The 18,687-nt window shown below is 37.2% G+C and overlaps 1 protein-coding gene across 1 annotated transcript in view; it reads left to right on the top strand.

Annotated features, from left to right (window-relative positions):
* LOC136259267 (mucin-2-like) overlaps positions 1-18,031 on the top strand; it is a 38,465-nt gene extending 20,434 nt beyond the window's left edge. Inside the window, exons 21-49 of the mRNA XM_066052755.1 lie at positions 462-557; positions 937-984; positions 1,240-1,290; positions 2,581-2,616; positions 4,507-4,551; positions 4,643-4,699; positions 6,416-6,460; positions 6,515-6,556; positions 6,655-6,696; positions 6,746-6,793; positions 6,885-6,938; positions 9,042-9,086; positions 9,141-9,182; positions 9,281-9,322; positions 9,372-9,419; positions 9,511-9,564; positions 12,573-12,605; positions 12,699-12,740; positions 14,073-14,102; positions 16,350-16,394; positions 16,449-16,490; positions 16,598-16,639; positions 16,698-16,739; positions 17,051-17,095; positions 17,150-17,191; positions 17,299-17,340; positions 17,399-17,440; positions 17,896-17,955; positions 18,003-18,031. Coding sequence (XP_065908827.1) covers positions 462-557; positions 937-984; positions 1,240-1,290; positions 2,581-2,616; positions 4,507-4,551; positions 4,643-4,699; positions 6,416-6,460; positions 6,515-6,556; positions 6,655-6,696; positions 6,746-6,793; positions 6,885-6,938; positions 9,042-9,086; positions 9,141-9,182; positions 9,281-9,322; positions 9,372-9,419; positions 9,511-9,564; positions 12,573-12,605; positions 12,699-12,740; positions 14,073-14,102; positions 16,350-16,394; positions 16,449-16,490; positions 16,598-16,639; positions 16,698-16,739; positions 17,051-17,095; positions 17,150-17,191; positions 17,299-17,340; positions 17,399-17,440; positions 17,896-17,955; positions 18,003-18,031 — 1,331 coding nt within the window. The remainder of the gene's footprint in view (positions 1-461; positions 558-936; positions 985-1,239; positions 1,291-2,580; positions 2,617-4,506; positions 4,552-4,642; positions 4,700-6,415; positions 6,461-6,514; positions 6,557-6,654; positions 6,697-6,745; positions 6,794-6,884; positions 6,939-9,041; positions 9,087-9,140; positions 9,183-9,280; positions 9,323-9,371; positions 9,420-9,510; positions 9,565-12,572; positions 12,606-12,698; positions 12,741-14,072; positions 14,103-16,349; positions 16,395-16,448; positions 16,491-16,597; positions 16,640-16,697; positions 16,740-17,050; positions 17,096-17,149; positions 17,192-17,298; positions 17,341-17,398; positions 17,441-17,895; positions 17,956-18,002) is intronic.
* Positions 18,032-18,687: the final 656 nt, after the last annotated feature.

Raw genomic sequence — 18,687 nt, forward strand, 5'->3', positions numbered from 1 at the left:
TTTTTCTTGCATGTGTGTAAAACAGCAAGTGCTTACTGTAAATGGTAGAAGAGACATCCCCGCCCGCCCCTTGTAATAAGTTTTAGGCATTGTCTATATAGAAACAAATAGACATAGACATAAATACAAAACACTATTAGCAGTTTAACATACGTACACTGTGAAGGTTAAATCCAATGGATTCAGTAGGCATGAGGTTGTTCAGGTGATAGCTAGCTAGTAAAATCCTAAATATCATGGTGACGATAATTAGTATAATTAAAGGTGCTATTTGAAAAAAAAATTCATGTGTTGTACTTTTCTCCCATGGTGAGCATGGTCATGCCACCGACCATGCCAGGTATGTTGGCATGTGATACAGTAAAACTAAGTCCCTAAAATTGGATCAAGTTCCATATATAATCACATAAGTTCATAAGTTTTAGGATTTTAAACTGTTATGTTTTTTACACCACCTGCAGCTGTGACGCCTGCAAGACCACCTGCAGCTGGAACATCACCAACAAGACGGTCACCTAGGTCGTTGCCAAGGTCCACCAGAGGTTCTCCCTATAGTGGTAAGTTAATGTGTAGTGAACAGGGTGATTTATATGATAGCCAGGATAACTGCTTATGGGATACGCGAATGAACAAAATAATTATTGTGATGATTCAACTTTTGTATGTAGCAACAAACCAAAATAAGTATTAGTTTAGTACACTGTTAATCAATTCCAATTAGGTTTGCTTGCTGGCCACCTGGTTTTTAGAAGTAGCACAACATCAACTTGTTTAATTTCATAGCAATGTTTTGGAAGTATTTCAGGTCATACTGAAAGCACTTTTGGGCTTTTACCAAGGCATCACGAAGGTATTGTGAGGAGACTGGTTTTAGGGTGATACAGTATAATTGGCTTACTATATATTGTACAGTGTTTATATTGTATCTGTCTATAGGCAGTGGTCCACGTAGGACATCTGAGGGTGTCCCAAGGAGTTCCTCTGGTAAGTTACACTAGTATGTATTTATTTATAATAAATCAGTGCAGTAAATGACATTAGTTGTGTTGTGGTTAAGCTTAAGGCCAGTTTTCCTTCTAAAACTCATAGCTCTTTGCTGCATACTAAACTTTCCATTTTGAGTTTGTTTAGATTTACCCTTTTGTCTCATACTAAATCCATCTCCCACTTGTATAGTTGCCAATAGGACATAAGATTGAAAAGCTTGTGGTCTTTTAACTGCTATATTTTTTGCAATAGGTGGCCGTGGTGTCACACCACCTGTGGCAACGGCTAGGACGGTACCTAGTGGTAAGTAAATGTGTAGTACAATGGAACCCCTTTAAGAGGACACCCAATGAATAGTGGACAACCTCTTTATAATGGACAGGTTCCAGATAAACAGTGCTAGTAATTTTGTGCACCCCTTAAGGCCTTAACTCTTTATTAAGGACAGAAATTAGTGTCCATCTTAGAGGGGTTCCACTGTAATTGTAATATGAGTCAGGGTGCACACTGTATGTACTATGCACTCTGTATGTATGTGTACTATACAGTCTTCTGTTGCTGGCTAATAGCCAGTGTTGGGTGACCAATCACCCAGTACAATGTAACCACTGTATTCGGACATGTCTTAAATATTTTAGTATCATACAGTATGATAGTAGGACCACTAGGCGTGGCAAACAAAATACAATCACCCAAAACCAGCCTCAGTTTTCCCTGACAACACAAGGCAGTATTGGCTAGGTAAAACTAAGCCCAAACACAAGCTTTCAGACCTGAAATGCTTTCAACAAGTTGCTTTGAAATTTTGTAAAAACAATTTATTAAATGTAATTTTCTATTGACTGACTTGAGTAACTGACTGACTGATGTCTTCAGACAGGCTACGAGCTAGATTTTTTCTGAACAGTTCTTGATTTGTACTGCTGTGTAACGAGTTGAACACAGCTGACAATGAAGCGTATTGGGTACTGTACTTCACTTTTCAGACGATAATTGATATAGCTGGGGCGCGCGGTGCCATTTCAGATGCGGTATACGTGGGTTCACAGCCAGTCATAATAATTATTTACAAAAAAAAGTTAACAAACAAGTACACAAAAAATTGGAATTTTCAACTACACTGTAGAGTAGGGATCATAGCACATTGATAAAAATACTGAAACAAGCTGGAGTAGTGCACTGTATTAAATCACAGTGAAACAATAAAAAGTGATATCCCTACTGTACTCAAGATGCCATAATGGACAGTAGAGATATAGCACTTCTTATTGTTTTACTGTGATTTAATATCATGCACTACTCCAGCTTGTTTCAGTACTTTTTATGGTCCCTACTCCGGTGGAAATTCGAATTTTTTGTGTATTTGTTATGTAGTTACTAATGTTACATGGATGTTGTTTGCTGAGGGGTGCTAGCTACATGTACATTGTACCTTATACTTGGCTAGGCTAACAAGGTATACTAGTTTACAAGGTACATGTATACTCCCATATACCCTCAATTCAAGTACTGGGCAAGTATTATTATTCAGTGGTTGTTAATATATTTGTACAAACTCTTATGAGTGTGTAATATAATTTGTTTCCACTATAGCTACTGTATCAATTCCACCACAATCATCCCCTGCTGGTATGTACTAGGGCTGAGCGATACTACTGTTTTAGCGATATATCGCGATATTTTGAAAGTATCGATATCGCGATATTTTGTTGTTAACTATCGTGATACCATGCCTGTACATTACTGTCCTTAAAAATCCATTTGTTATGTAGTAGTTGGCTAAGAATCCTTGTAAATGATAAAGCACCCATCTGGTTACCCCTGCAGAGAGGTGTGAACACCATAACAACCTCAAAACATGTGTTACAATAACTGTTCCTGTAAACAAGGATGATAGTGGCTAGTTTGCTATCACCTATAAGGACTTCCTGCAGAAATGCTGAGCAATACATTATGTGGCACCAGCTATGATTGACTTATTTGTAAGTATCGTGAACTATTCAGTATCGTGAATAGTGGCTTTAGTATCGATCGTGATACTAAAACGGCAGTATCGCTCAGCCCTAGTATGTACTGCATGTGCATGTATGTGTACGTATATTTTAAAGTGTTTTCATCCTACCATACTAAATTCAGTTTGTCCATCATTTTAATATGTGAATTCTCTACACAAAGCTTCATGGCTTCTCCTCACATAGAAAGGGGATATGCCTCCTTTTACCATGCCATTCCTGGTAACCTGCAAGGCCTGTTCAGTCGTTATACACCTGTTACAGCACGTAGGCCAGCCTCTAGTGAACTGGTTCAACTGGTTTCAGTTACCAGCCACATGCCCTTCAAGTAAACGTGATGAAAACAGAAAGGTAAGCTTTAATACAGTCCTTCATTCATTGAATGAAGGTTTGTTTTCCGTAGGTCAAAATACGCTCTTCTTCTGCCACTGCTTTTTACCTTTATACTGTAAATTTCTAGCCATAACAACCAATGAAATGTTGCACTTCTCCTGTTTGAAGTTTGCTTAAATTGCTGGCTGTATAATCACTACTTGTATACACAACACTGGATTATGACTGTTGGTTTAATAACATGTTTAGTCATAACTCAGTGGGCAATTAACAAACATCCCGTCCTGCTGGTATGTACATGTACGTATGTATATATTTTAATTAAAATGTTAGTATCCTACTGTACCAAATTCATAAGTGTGTATTTTGTTTTCAACTACTATAGGTGACCAAGAACAGCTACCAACATCGGTCACCAGCACAATTCCAACCAGTATGTGTAGATTTTACTATATCATTTGTTATGCTTCTTAATTTGTAAACGTTGACACATTATAAGTACAGTACTGCTCACTATCAAATACTGCCTTGAATTGCAGCAGCCATACACTTCACTTTCAGCTGTTCAGCCCATTACACAGCATTACAAATGAAGAACAGTGTTGAAATCGTCTCTCCAGGACCACGGAAAATAACGTACTGTAGGGAAGCCTTGTATTAATATCCATGAATTGTAGCGGAATGCATGGCTTGTTAACTGGTTCAACTGGTTTTAGTTACCAGCCACACCCCCTTCGAGTAAACATGATGCGAACAGAAAGTTAAGCTTTAATGCAGTCCTTCATTCATTGGATGGTTTATTTTCTATAGCTTAAAATACACTATTCTTCTGCCATTGCTGTTTACCTTTTTATTGTACATTTCTAGCTGTAGCAACCAATGAAATGTTGTACTTTTCCTGTTTGAAATTTGCATACAGTGCTGGCTGTAATCACCACTTATATACACAATCACAACACTGGATTAATTACAACTATAGGTTTAATAACATGTTAAGTCATAACTAAGTGAGCAATGTGTTTAACAAGTATGGATCTCCATACCAAAAGTATCTATATAGTTAAGTAGTCAGTCAGCAACACACGTTACGGCAAGTATTTCATGGTTGTTATTGGATTAAAATATTTGTACAAAATTCTCAACAAGTGTGAAATATGGTTTGTTTTCACTGTAGCTACTTTAGATCAATCACCAGTACCAGAATCATCCAATCCTGCTGGTATGTACATGTATGTGTATATTTTAAAATGTTGTCATCCTACTGTACAAAATTCACAAGTGTGATGTTGTTTTGTTCTCAACTACTATAGGTGACCATGACCAAGTACCACCACCACCACCACCGACACTATCGGTCACCAGCAATGGTACGTGACATATGTAGTAATTTTCAGCTCATTCCTTCAAGGAGTTTACCCTGTGGGCATGAAGTTCGATCTTATTTTACACAAATAACCAGTCGTAACTCGGTGATTCTTTATCAGGTTCCCACCGAACATGGTACCATTTTAATGAGCCCTTAAAGTGTGCCAAGTTTTGATCAGGGTATGCATTTGTATTTTATTGCAGATTTTGCCAAGTGTGCAAAAAGAAGTAGACAAAAATACTGAAAAGAACCCCAAAATTTTGGCCACTCGTATCACGGAAATGGCTGGGGCAATTTTCTTCAAATTTCATATGTAGACTCCTCTACTGCACAGGCACTTGTTGTAGCAAATATAACTGTAGATGGAGTAAACATCATATGAGTGCCTTTTTGTTTGCTTGGAAAGGAATCAAGTTACATGTAGAGATCATACACAAAACCTAACTTGTGTCACAATTACAAAATCTAGTTTCACGAATAAAAAACTGTTAATTTTTATACCTACCAGGCAAACCGCTATGAAGAGTGAGCTGAAAACCAGTATGTAGATGGAACAATCATAGAAAATCTTGTAGTGGTATAGAAGGATCTGAGTAAAAGCTGCTGAGTTATAACATACTGTAACTGTGCTTAATTCTTGACAGATACTAACTCCAGTCACTTCTAATATTTATTGTCATATCTCAAAAACTAGCTACAGAGTACTTACTTAAAATTTCATCATATCATTGTTTGTAACAAACAAGTACAAGTGAAAATGAAGCACTATTGTGCCAGACCTCTCTGGGAAATCGAATATACATATGGATGTACTATTTCCAGATCTGTAGCATCAGATGATAACACTGGATTGGCTTTGCTGCTTTGTCCTGGTTTGTAATGAAAGGCCCCAATTTGCACTAAACAACAAATATAACTGTAGATGGAGTAAACATCATAGGAGTTAAGCATACTGTAGTTTAATAATTTTCTGACTGAAAGATTTTGTCCACACTTTACAGGTGTACAATCATACAGACCGAAAAGATCATGAACTTTTCTGGCTAAAAATATCACCCTACAACCAGCCTCACAATACCTGCATGGCACCTTAGCAGTATTAACACAAGAAAAAATATTCAGTGAATTTTCTACTGACCGACTGCCTGACTGATTGATTCCTTCAGACAAGTGTAAGTTGATATCGGTTAAGACTATGGGCTTGATTTTTTTCACTATATGACGTTGTTTCAGCCTGTTGAGTACAATGCAGTGCTTCATGGACTTAACGGTATCCTCCGGCCTTTATGTCCCAATTATCTTTGCTGATAGCACAAGTTCGTCCTCGGTCAAAACGAAAGTCAAAAGCCAAGCAAGAAATTTGCAATGCAGTGTAGGTCAAAAGACAAGTTTGATTGTAAAGTGAATGCCACAATTGATACTTAACATAACTATATTTTTTTTACAAAAATGTACAAAAATTTGGTCAAGAGTCAAGCACGGATTTTAACGTAAGTCAAGGATTAAAGCTTATTTTTCAAGTTTGACCACTTTGACCAAGGATGAAGATGGGAGTACAGGGTATATTGGAGTGCCACCCCCTTACACTACAGCATGCACTCTTTCTGTATGGGAGAGTACACCATCAAAATATTTCTGTAATGCGTGCAGCATGATATCATCCTCTTTTCAAAGTTTGAACATACATAATGTTAAGTGTGTGCAATTATTTTATTAGGAGAGGCTGATGAGGCACCTGCAGGCTCTTCTAGTTCCACTGCTGGTATGTTTAGTTATATAAATATATCCAATAAAATAATCATGGTTTGTTTACTAGGTGGCCAGCCACCACTTGTGGCCACCAACACCACAACTACTGGTATGTAATAAATACTAAATAGACGACTCTATTAGAGTAGTGATTGTTCTATTTATGTTAACTTTTTGATGTAATTATTGAGTGTACGTTTTTACTAGGCTCACCAGAGAGAACTGGGGTGCAAGCCAATTCTGATGCAGGCATGTTACATGTAGTTATAAAATATAATATGGTTTGTTTTCACTATAGCTACTTTAGATCAATCACCAACGGTACCAGAATCATCCAATCCTGCTGGTATGTACATGTATGTGTATATTTTAAATTGTTGTCATCCTACTGTACAAAATTCACAAGTGTGATGTTGTTTTGTTTTCAACTACTATAGGTGACAATGACCAAGTACCACCACCACCACCGACACTATCGGTTACCAACAATGGTACGTGACATAGCAATGTTCAGCTCATTCCTTCAAGGTGTTTGCCCTGTAGGCATGACAAGTTTGACCGTATTTTACACAAATAACCGTGTGATTCTTTATCAGGTTCCCACCAAACATGGTACCATTTTAATGAGCCCTTAAAGTGTGCCAAGTTTTGATCAGGGTATGCATTTGTATTTTATTGCAGATTTTGCCAAGTGTGCAAAAAGAAGTAGACAAAAATACTGAAAAGAACCCCAAAATTTTGGCCACTCGTATCACGGAAATGGCTGGGGCAATTTTCTTCAAATTTCATATGTAGACTCCTCTACTGCACAGGCACTTGTTGTAGCAAATATAACTGTAGATGGAGTAAACATCATATGAGTGCCTTTTTGTTTGCTTGGAAAGGAATCAAGTTACATGTACCCAACTTGTGTCACAATTACAAAATCTAGTTTCACGAATAAAAAACTGTTAATTTTTATACCTACCAGGCAAACCGCTATGAAGAGTGAGCTGAAAACCAGTATGTAGATGGAACAATCATAGAAAATCTTGTAGTGGTATAGAAGGATCTGAGTAAAAGCTGCTGAGTTATAACATACTGTAACTGTGCTTAATTCTGGACAGATACTAACTCCAGCCACTTCAAATATTTATCGTCATATCTCAAAAACTAGCTACAGAGTACTTACTTAAAATTTCATCATATCATTGTTTGTAACAAACAAGTACAAGTGAAAATGAAGCACTATTGTGCCAGACCTCTCTGGGAAATCGAATATACATATGGATGTACTATTTCCAGATCTGTAGCATCAGATGATAACACTGGATTGGCTTTGCTGCTTTGTCCTGGTTTGTAATGAAAGGCCCCAATTTGCACAAAACAACAAATGTGACCGGATTTGCGAAAAGGTACCTTTTTCACACACAAAATTTGACCCATTTTTTGAACTTTGAGGTTTCATAACGTTTGTATCTTCACTTATAATTGCCTGAAATTTTCTACTAGTGCAGCTAAAGTATATGGCTACATTTGGAATCTAAGAGCAAGTTAATCAGTATAAGGAATCAAGTGTTACATCATTTTGTTTGCTGGCATGTAAACTGTGTGGAAAAGGTACCTTTTCGCAAATCCAGTCACAAATATAACTGTAGATGGAGTAAACATCATAGGAGTTAAATTTTAGAGTAGATTTTAATGGTAGAGCACAATTTACTATGTAGCCCAGCTAGTCTGTTTTAAAGCTACTTTTGTTACTTATACTAATGCAAAATTCTCACAAGTGTGTAATATAGTTTGTTTTCACCACTGTAGATCAATCACAGGTACGTATGTGCATACTGTAGTTTAATAATTTTCTGACTGAAAGATTTTTGTCCACAATTTACAGGTGTACAATCATACAGACCGAAAAGATCATGAACTTTTCTGGCTAAAAATATCACCCTACAACCAGCCTCACAATACCTGCATGGCACCTTAGCAGTATTAACACAAGAAAAAATATTCAGTGAATTTTCTACTGACCGACTGCCTGACTGATTGATTCCTTCAGACAAGTGTAAGTTGATATCGGTTAAAACTATTGGTTTGATTTTTTTCACTGTATGACGTTGTTTCAGCCTGTTGAGTACAATGCAGTGCTTCATGGACTTAACGGTATCCTCCGGCCTTTATGTCCCAATTATCTTTGCTGATAGCACAAGTTCGTCCTCGGTCAAAACGAAAGTCAAAAGCCAAGCAAGAAATTTGCAATGCAGTGTAGGTCAAAAGACAAGTTTGATTGTAAAGTGAATGCCACAATTGATACTTAACATAATTTTTTTTACAAAAATGTACAAAAATTTGGTCAAGAGTCAAGCACGGATTTTAACGCAAGTCAAGGATCAAAGCTTATTTTTCAAGTTTGACCACTTTGACCAAGGATGAAGATGGGAGTACAGGGTATATTGGAGTGCCACCCCCTTACACTACAGCATGCACTCTTTCTGTATGGGAGAGTACACCATCAAAATATTTCTGTAATGCGTGCAGCATGATATCTTTATTATTCATCCTCTTTTCAAAGTTTGAACATACATAATGTTAAGTGTGTGCAATTATTTTATTAGGAGAGGCTGATGAGGCACCTGCAGGCTCTTCTAGTTCCACTGCTGGTATGTTTAGTTATATAAATATATCCAATAAAATAATCATGGTTTGTTTACTAGGTGGCCAGCCACCACTTGTGGCCACCAACACCACAACTACTGGTATGTAATAAATACTATATAGACGACTCTATTAGAGTAGTGATTGTTCTATTTATGTTAACTTTTTGATGTAATTATTGAGTGTACGTTTTTACTAGGCTCACCAGAGAGAACTGGGGCGCAAGCCAATTCTGATGCAGGCATGTTACATGTAGTTATAAAATATAATATGGTTTGTTTTCACTATAGCTACTTTAGATCAATCACCAATGGTACCAGAATCATCCAATCCTGCTGGTATGTACATGTATGTGTATATTTTAAAATGTTGTCATCCTACTGTACAAAATTCACAAGTGTGATGTTGTTTTGTTTTCAACTACTATAGGTGACAATGACCAAGTACCACCACCACCACCGACACTATCGGTCACCAGCAATGGTACGTGACATAGTTATTTTCAGCTCATTCCTTCAAGGAGTGGGCATGACATAAATTCGATCTTATTTTACACAAATAATCAGATGTAACTCAAGGGAATAAGCAGTGAAACAAGGAAATAAGCAGTGAAACAAGGGAAGTTGCCTACACATACCTGAAGATATACTATTGGACATTTAATCATTTCAAACTGAATTAGAGATTAAATGTCCACTAGTATATATCTTCAGGTGTATGCAACCTCCCTGACTGAAATAGGATTAAATGTCCATTAGTATATCTTCATACAACTTGTTTGAACATAATGTTAATAATTGTTTGTTTTAGTACCACCAACTACATCATCACAACAACATGTAATTTGCTTGGATGAAATCAATTAAATTCTTTGTAGTGTGTGCAGCTTAACAAATTTTTTCTTTTGCACAGCTGTCTATTGAAATTTGAGTATTAAATGTGTACAATTGTTTTACTAAGTGTGCTATTGACACTTAAATCACAAATAGCAGGGGTGACTAGGCTCACGGACTGGACTTATGGACTGACAGCTTTAACCAATAATCTAGGTATTATCCATCTCTTGCAACACTGGGGACACAGCTATCAAGTTACAACTGGTGGTGCTGCTCTTCCTTACAAGTCATGGCACTGGTGTGTGCATTAATTAATTAAAACATACTTACGATACACATGTTCTAGCAGTGATAGAGGTTATTGTTGTAGCGTACATGTTTTCTTTTGTTGCTAGCACTGGTGTCAGGGCTGTAGTGATGAGCCAGTTTATTTGCATAGCCCCATCACCTCGCCCACACGGTGGTGCCACCTATAGCTACCTGCTAAGAATAATTATTGGTTCATCTCGACCTACAGCCCTAACATTAGTGCTAAAGCAACAAAAGAAAACATCTACACTACAACAATAGCCTCTATCACACTTTATCACTCCTGGTACATCATGTAGAGATGCCTAGGTTCACAGTCACTTGGCAGTGAGATAGCCCTGCATGACCAGATGTAAATTTACAATTAATATACCACAGAACATTGTTATCTTAGGAAGGCTCTGCACAAAACTTACTATGCACAAAGCAACATACAAGTTAATAGAGTAATTGTCATTTACAGGATATAATGGTGTAATGCATATTAACTGGTAATTCCTCATAGTGCATAAACTTAATGTATCTATTATATTAGTGCAGTTGGATAGCTTAAGGGTGCTCTGTACAGTCCGCTTATATGGCTTCCCATGAAATTTAATTTGTTCTATAACTTACAAATGGTTTTAGTAAATGTTCCGTACTTTTTTACTGGATATAAGCTAACACTAGTACACAGTTTAATCCAAACCCAACTGCTAAATTTGCTTTAGAACATGAGTTACAGTTTTTCCCTTTATACTAGAACTAGTCCTACAGTTTATGCACAAGAGCCTTGATACTTTTATGATACACTATGCTAAACAGCACAAACCATTGTGCGTTTTTATTTTTGTCTTTTAGCTTCTCATTCATCACATATTTATCTTTCGGGTTGACACTCCCAGAAATCCTTTTCTTTACTTCCATGTTATTCATAATCTGGACTTGCTATTTAAAAATGGCAAACGCTCTTCTTTGGCAAAATTACTAAAGTAGCTTGTGTGAAAAGTTTATGTCCATTGGATTAGAAATGATGGAGTAGTTCTAATTTAAGTGAGAGGGTGTAGAATAGCAAGATGCGTGCTCTTGTTGCTATGGGATACCTAATTTATGGGTACTAAAATGTGTCAACATGTCACAGACTAATTAAGTGACCATAATATTTCTTTTAGTGCAAAACAGACTATGTCTTGGGAAGCCTTGTACGAACTGTACAGAGCACCCTTAACTAGCTTCATTTACTTTTCCTCAAATTCAGCTGTGGTCACTTCATGTCAGTCTCATTAGTAACTGTCAACTTCAGATAGAACCCATCACACAATGAATGGTAGCACTGCTACACACTCCATCCTTGTAAGCTAGCCTGTATAATGCCTACGTAGCTTTATTGTTTTAAAATAGAAGTGAGCATCTTTAAGCATAATTACTGTATTCAGTTATAAGCGCAATTAGTTGAACTTGGAGCTTGTAATTGACAGCTAATGTTGAGAAGAGTATAGCCACTCTGCAATGCATGAGATTAGCAGTTTCGTGCATGTGAGCATGAGATTGTATGCAGATGAGTGAGACTCATGCCCACTGTGTGAGACCTTGTATGAACATGTATTGCAAGTGTATTCTAATTAATTAGTACATGCGCTAGTGCCATGACTTGAAGGAAGAGCAGTACCAGCAGTTGTAGCTTGATAGTAGTGTCTTCAGTGCTGCAAGAGATGGATATTGCCTGGATTATTGTTTAAAAGCTGTTTCCAGCTCAGTCCATGAGTCCAGTTCATGAGTCCTGTCTGTGAAATACATTACCCCCAAGGAATACACTCTATAGTAGGGCAGGGACGAATATTGAAATTTGCCTTCAAACATTTACTAATAAAACGTTCGAACATTCGAAGCTTTGGTATTGGCCTTCAAGTTACAGGTTTTCTTGTATTTATGCACATCCTGCAAATGGGCGTGTCCGCTATACTGCAATCATGCATAGATAAACACCAAGTAATAGCTAAAAGGATGTTTTCCATGCATTATCTATCACATTACAAGGTGTTAAGGCTGCAACTATGGTAGCAAGCTGAACTGTGATGGCTTAAAAGTGGGCATGGCACACGAAGATTGACCGCGAAGAGATGAACGTTGATCACACAAGAGGAATAAGCAGCTGCGATAAAGATAACGATGTTTATTTGTAATTCTTTCGTAGACTATGAGTGCATTATGAAGCTATGAAGGATACTTTTATAATTTGAATAACCTTCAAACCCACGAAACATTCGAAGCTTCATCCCAGCCCTACTATCAAGTATTATTTAGTGGCTGTTAATGGTTAAAATATTTGTACAATATTCTCATGAGTGTGTAATATGGTTTGTATAGATCAATCACCAACACTACCACCATCAGCAGCTGGTACGTGTGTACATGTATATGTATATATACTTTATTTAAAGTGTTTGTACAAAACTCACAAGTGTAATACTGTTTTGTTTTCAACTACTATAGGTGACCAAGTACCACTAACAACACCATCGGTCACCAGCACTGGTATGTGTTTAGTACCTGATTATGTCCTTTATAGTTCTCTTAGAGTATTTCTTATAATATATGCTTAAACAATGACATATGTGACCTGGTCTGACAAAACTGGGCTTATCGCCTATTTATTGCAGTATGCCGGTTTTAAGTTTTCAAAGTGTTGTAGTTCGCCAATGGCTTTAGTTATGTGTATGAATGTTTTTTTTACCGATTGCTTACCTTTAGTACCATCCAGTGAACAAGTAGCCGGCCAACAGGCAAGTTTCCCGCCATTTTAGATAGTTTTTTTAAAGAGGTTGACCATGGCTCAGCTGTATCAGGCAAGCATTGCAATGGGCGGTGGCAGGGGCCGTGGGTGGGTAAGGGGTTAATGAAAGAAAATGGAAGAGAAAGGCGAAGGGATGAATAAGACCAAGTTATGGACCATTCATGGCTCAAACGTTGCTAAAATGAAAGTAAATGAACAGTACTAGTCTTCATTCAACACCACAGAGTTGTACAGCCATCTACTTGTTAGCCAGAGCTCCATTTAGGCCCAAGACTGCTCATACAGCTCACCACTGGACTTGGAAAAAGCAGCCACATAAGCAGACCAGTTTATACCCAGGCTGGTTGTGATAATGAAATCTGATAATGTGTTCATAGTAGCTTTGTGTTTGTGACAAAAAAATCTAACCCATTATTGTGGGCGATAAGGCAGACCGAGTCACATATATTACCCCGTATAAGACACATGGTATTATATCATGTGGCCCAAGAAGCCGGCATACAACACTGTGAATATATTGACAAGATTAATACAGACTCAACAGTGGCGTAGCTAAGGTGGGTACTGGTAGGGCACAGGTCCAACCAATCAGTACCCTACCAACTCAGGTACTCAACATGCGTAGCTAGTTAGCTATGGCTAAATTGTGCGATACAACTGAGGTGCAATGTGCATGAAGCTACGTAATTAATAATAATTATTATGCAAACAAAACGTACGTACAGCTAGTGTCCTACTAGAGATGACAAATTTTAACTGTAAAATGCCACCAAATTGAATCTCAGCATGTAATTTTCAAAAATGTTCCTGGGGGACATGCCCCCAGACCCCCCTAGCTGCATTTGCATGCTGGTTGCTGCAGGTTGTACATATACAATGGTGCCCAACCAATCCTTCTGGGCTAGCTACGCCACTGAGACTCAACTTCCTTAGTAATAGTAAACATTTAATGGAAGTTAGAGCACAATTTACTAGGTAGCCCAGCCTGTCTGTTTTAAAGCTACTTTTGTATCTTATATTACTAATACAAAGTTCTCACAAGTGTGTAATATATTTTGTTTTCACCACTGTAGATCAACCACCATCAACAGCCAACTCCACAGGTATGTGTATATAGTTTAATAATTTTGCATCCTATTGAAAGATTTTGTACACAATTTACAAATGTACAATTATACAGACCGATAGGATCATGGATGTTTCTGGCTAAAAATATCACCCTAAAACCACCTGCATGAGACCTTTGCAGTATTGGATAGGTATAACACAGCAATATTATTCAGTAGAATTTTCTTCTGACTGACTGATGCTTTCAGATAAGTGTAACGTGATATTACATGGCTAAAATTACAGGCTTGGTTGTTTCACTGTTTAATGTTGCTTCAGCCTGTTGACATACTACAATACATACAATGCAAGTTTCATGGACTTGCCTGTGTCCTCCTTTGTGTCCCAATTATATTTGCATAAGGTGTTTATCTCACTTTAATCAAAGCAGACTAGCTATTGATATAGCCATGATTTTGAGTATCTTTTTATGATGGTATCTGCAACACAAGCACATCACCATTGGTGGTGGCCAGGAAATTGGCAATGAATGGTAAATGGCTGAGTAGGTCATATGGCGTCTCCAGCATTGGCTCTCAAGATCACTTGTGCTACTGAAAATGAAATACATTTATGCAAAAAAAAAAATTCAGGACATGTCATAGGTGGAGGAAGAGGGGGGCACCCCCAACTATTTTACTGGGGGTGCTGAACACCCCCAACTCAAAGCTGTATTGTGCAACAGTCGCACTTGAACTTCCAGAAACTTGTCAATCATGATTGAAATACTCTAATAGAGCAGTCACCCTAATACAACAGTCAAGCATGTGTTAAAAATAAAAGTAATAGTACTAGCAAGAGTGCATATTAAAAATAGGGAGAGAGAGTGTCTAACTGCCAATGCAGCCTTTACAAAATCACTGTGTATTATTAAATAGACAATGATCTTTGAACAAATGAACACCTTTACTGATGATAGAGATCTGTTGATAGGTGTTGAATAAGGTAAAGCTTTTGTTCTACCAATATGTGGATGCTCTATACTACACATTGATTTGGCTGACAGTGTCTTAGACACTCTCCCTCTTGGTACTAGTGTTTGATTAACAACTTAAACCACCGAAAATGCCTCCAAATTCAATCTCCTGACACCTAATTTTCAAAATTTTGTGTGAAAAGCACACCTTCTACTACCACCATATATAAATTTTAGGCACCCCCAAAAACTATGGCATCCTCCTCCTATGCATGTGTCTAAGTTCTGGCCAGTGACATTTTAATGTACTGGAGTATTCCCAGTGGCTGGCACATGTCTCTAGAAATTCACTGCAAATCAGTGACACGTCTGTGGCATAAATGTGTAGTGTATTGATGTGGCTACGTGGTGAGATAGCTTCACTGTGTGTATATATTGATTGAAGTTTATCAAAATTTTGTTTGTTCCAAATAGGGGTACAAGCAGCACAGCCACCATCTTCTCTCCAACATATTGGTAAGTTTCTGATTGGCTAATATTCATTCATTAAATGTTTTACACATTTTAAATTCCTATTGTATTTTTGAAAATAGGACTGGTGCTATTGCTGTGTATATGTATATAACAACCAACTGAGCTGCAATAATAAATATTGCAGGCCTTCAAAATTAAGTGTAGGTTAGAGACCTACTGTACATCTTCATGGACTTAAAAAACCGGGCAAAGCAAGGTTTTTAAAATCCACAAAGATCTGAGGGTGTGGTATGTCTCACAGGCTTAGAAAATGTATGCATTTTATATGAGCATGTAAAATGGAGTTGTTGAGGGATTGGGTATAATGAAAGCTTAATTTCCTGCAGACTTTTTAGCAGACACCAAGCACTACAAGGTGGTGGCACTCCAATATATCCTGTACTCTGATCTTCATCCTCGGTCAAAATGAAAGTCAAAAGCCAAGCAAGAAATTTGCAATACAGTGTAGGTCAAAAGACAAGTTTGTAAAATGAATTGATACTTAACATAACTATAATTTTTTTTTACAAAAATGTACAAAAATTTAGTCAAGAGTCAAGCACGGATTTTAACGTAAGTCAATGATCAAAGCTTATTTTTCAAGTTTGACCACTTTGACCAAGGATGAAGATGGGAGTACAGGGTATATTGGAGTGCCACCCCCTTGCACTACAGCATGCACTCTTTCTGTATGGGAGAGTGACCATCAAAATATTCTAATTCTGTAATGAGTACAGCATGATATCTTTATTATTCATCCTCTTTTTTAAGTTTGAACATACATAATGTTAAGTGTGTGCAATTATTTTATTAGGGGAGGCTGATGAGGTACCTGCAGGCTCTTCTAGTTCCACTGCTGGTATGTTTAGTTATATAAATATATCCAATAAAATGATCATGGTTTGTTAACTAGGTGGCCAGCCATCACCTGTGGACACCAACACCACAACTACTGGTATGTAATAAATACTATATAGTGTCGAAATGACGACTCTATTAGAGTAGTGATTGTTCTATTTATGTTAATTGTTGGTGTAATTATTGAGTATACGTTTTTACTAGGCTCACCAGGGAGAACTGGGGTGCAAGCCAATTCTGATGCAGGTATGTTACATGTAGTTATAAAATATATCTAATAATATGATCATGGTTTGTTTACTAGATGGCCAGCCACCACTTGTGGACACCAGCACCCCAACTACTGGTATGTACATTCTTGAATACTAAATAGTGTAGACCAAATGATTAAAAGGTACTTGACAGACTAAAGTGATATCTAACTATGAAAAAGTCATTGTATATCTTTTGCTGGCTGCTTTTCTTTTGATGGGAGTACAGGGTATATTGGAGTGCCACCCCCTTGCACTACAGCATGCACTCTTTCTGTATGGGAGAGTAACCATCAAAATAAATTATTCTAATTCTGTAATGAGTGCAGCATGATATCTTTATTATTCATCCTCTTTTTTAAGTTTGAACATACATAATGTTAAGTGTGTGCAATTATTTTATTAGGGGAGGCTGATGAGGTACCTGCAGGCTCTTCTAGTTCCACTGCTGGTATGTTTAGTTATATAAATATATCCAACAAAATGATCATGGTTTGTTAACTAGGTGGCCAGCCACCACCTGTGGACACCAACACCACAACTACTGGTATGCAATAAATACTATATAGTGTCGAAATGACGACTCTATTAGAGTAGTGATTGTTCTATTTATGTTAATTGTTGGTGTAATTATTGAGTATACGTTTTTACTAGGCTCACCAGGGAGAACTGGGGTGCAAGCCAATTCTGATGCAGGTATGTTACATGTAGTTATAAAATATATCTAATAATATGATCATGGTTTGTTTACTAGATGGCCAGCCACCACTTGTGGACACCAGCACCCCAACTACTGGTATGTACATTCTTGAATACTAAATAGTGTAGACCAAATGATTAAAAGGTACTTGACAGACTAAAGTGATATCTAACTATGAAAAAGTCATTGTATATCTTTTGCTGGCTGCTTTTCCCAAGCACAGTGGCGATCCATATGAGTGATCTGTGGCCCAAATAGAGCTCTGGCCAGCTTGGAGATGGCTGTGTGTGGCTTGAGTAGATAAGATATATGCATGTTCCCTTTACTGTATGTTTTGTTTATTTTCATTTTGCGGTATGAAGGAGTCGATTTTTCAGATAGATCATCAATGGCTTTGTGTTACCTATAGTGTAAGCACAAACATGAATAGTCCATTGTACCATGATAAACAATCAAAGTTTAGTAAGTAGATAGATTCTAGAACAGCTTCACACATAGTTTGGCTGTGTATGCAGACATCAATTAAATACCATATTCTTTCCATTTCATAGAAAGCAGAAAAAGATCTAGATCAAAAAGAGCTCGAATTATGGACTCTGATGAGGATGAAGGTTAGTAATATCTTGTGGATTGTTACTAAGCATGAGACTACATGAAGCTAAAGAGAACTATTCTTGGTTTGCATGACTATGTGATGAACAGACAGAACAAAGCATAACGACCACTTCATTTTTCAGTAACTGATAGTCAGGGCCGACATTCTTTGTTTCATTATTTTTATTTCATGAGTTTAAAATTCATAATATTTTTAAATTAGGCGCATACTCACAGCCAGCTAAAGGTCAGCAGTTCCTGGTTTACTGAAAGCATATATACAAGTCAGTATGTCTGTTCAACACCCACGTGAGCAAACAAGCTTGGGAGAAAATAAAAAAAAGTTTGAAAATAAACCTTCATTTGAACAAATGCTGTTATTGAAAGTAAATTTTCTGTTTTCATTGTGTTTACTTGAAAAGGACGTGTCTGGTCACTGAAACCACTTGTGGGCCTGGCTAGCAAGTTTTACACTATCCAAAACCGAACAGTTCTATGTCTGAGCTTTGCTTATGTATTACTGTGTGCGCACATGATGCAGCTACACCGGTGAAATAACTTATCCACAATTGTAAGGATTTTACTTCAGATAAAACTGTATGATGTATTCTTGTTAATTTTGTTTAAACTGGTTACCATAAGCATCACAAGGCATGGCTTGCAAAACTTATGAGGGCTCCTGGTTGTGATAAACACTACTCGAAACACTTCGAATACAGTTTATTATGTAATGTGTTACATGTTCACTT

This window comes from Dysidea avara, chromosome 6, assembly GCF_963678975.1.
Source record: "Dysidea avara chromosome 6, odDysAvar1.4, whole genome shotgun sequence".
NCBI lineage: Eukaryota > Metazoa > Porifera > Demospongiae > Dictyoceratida > Dysideidae > Dysidea > Dysidea avara.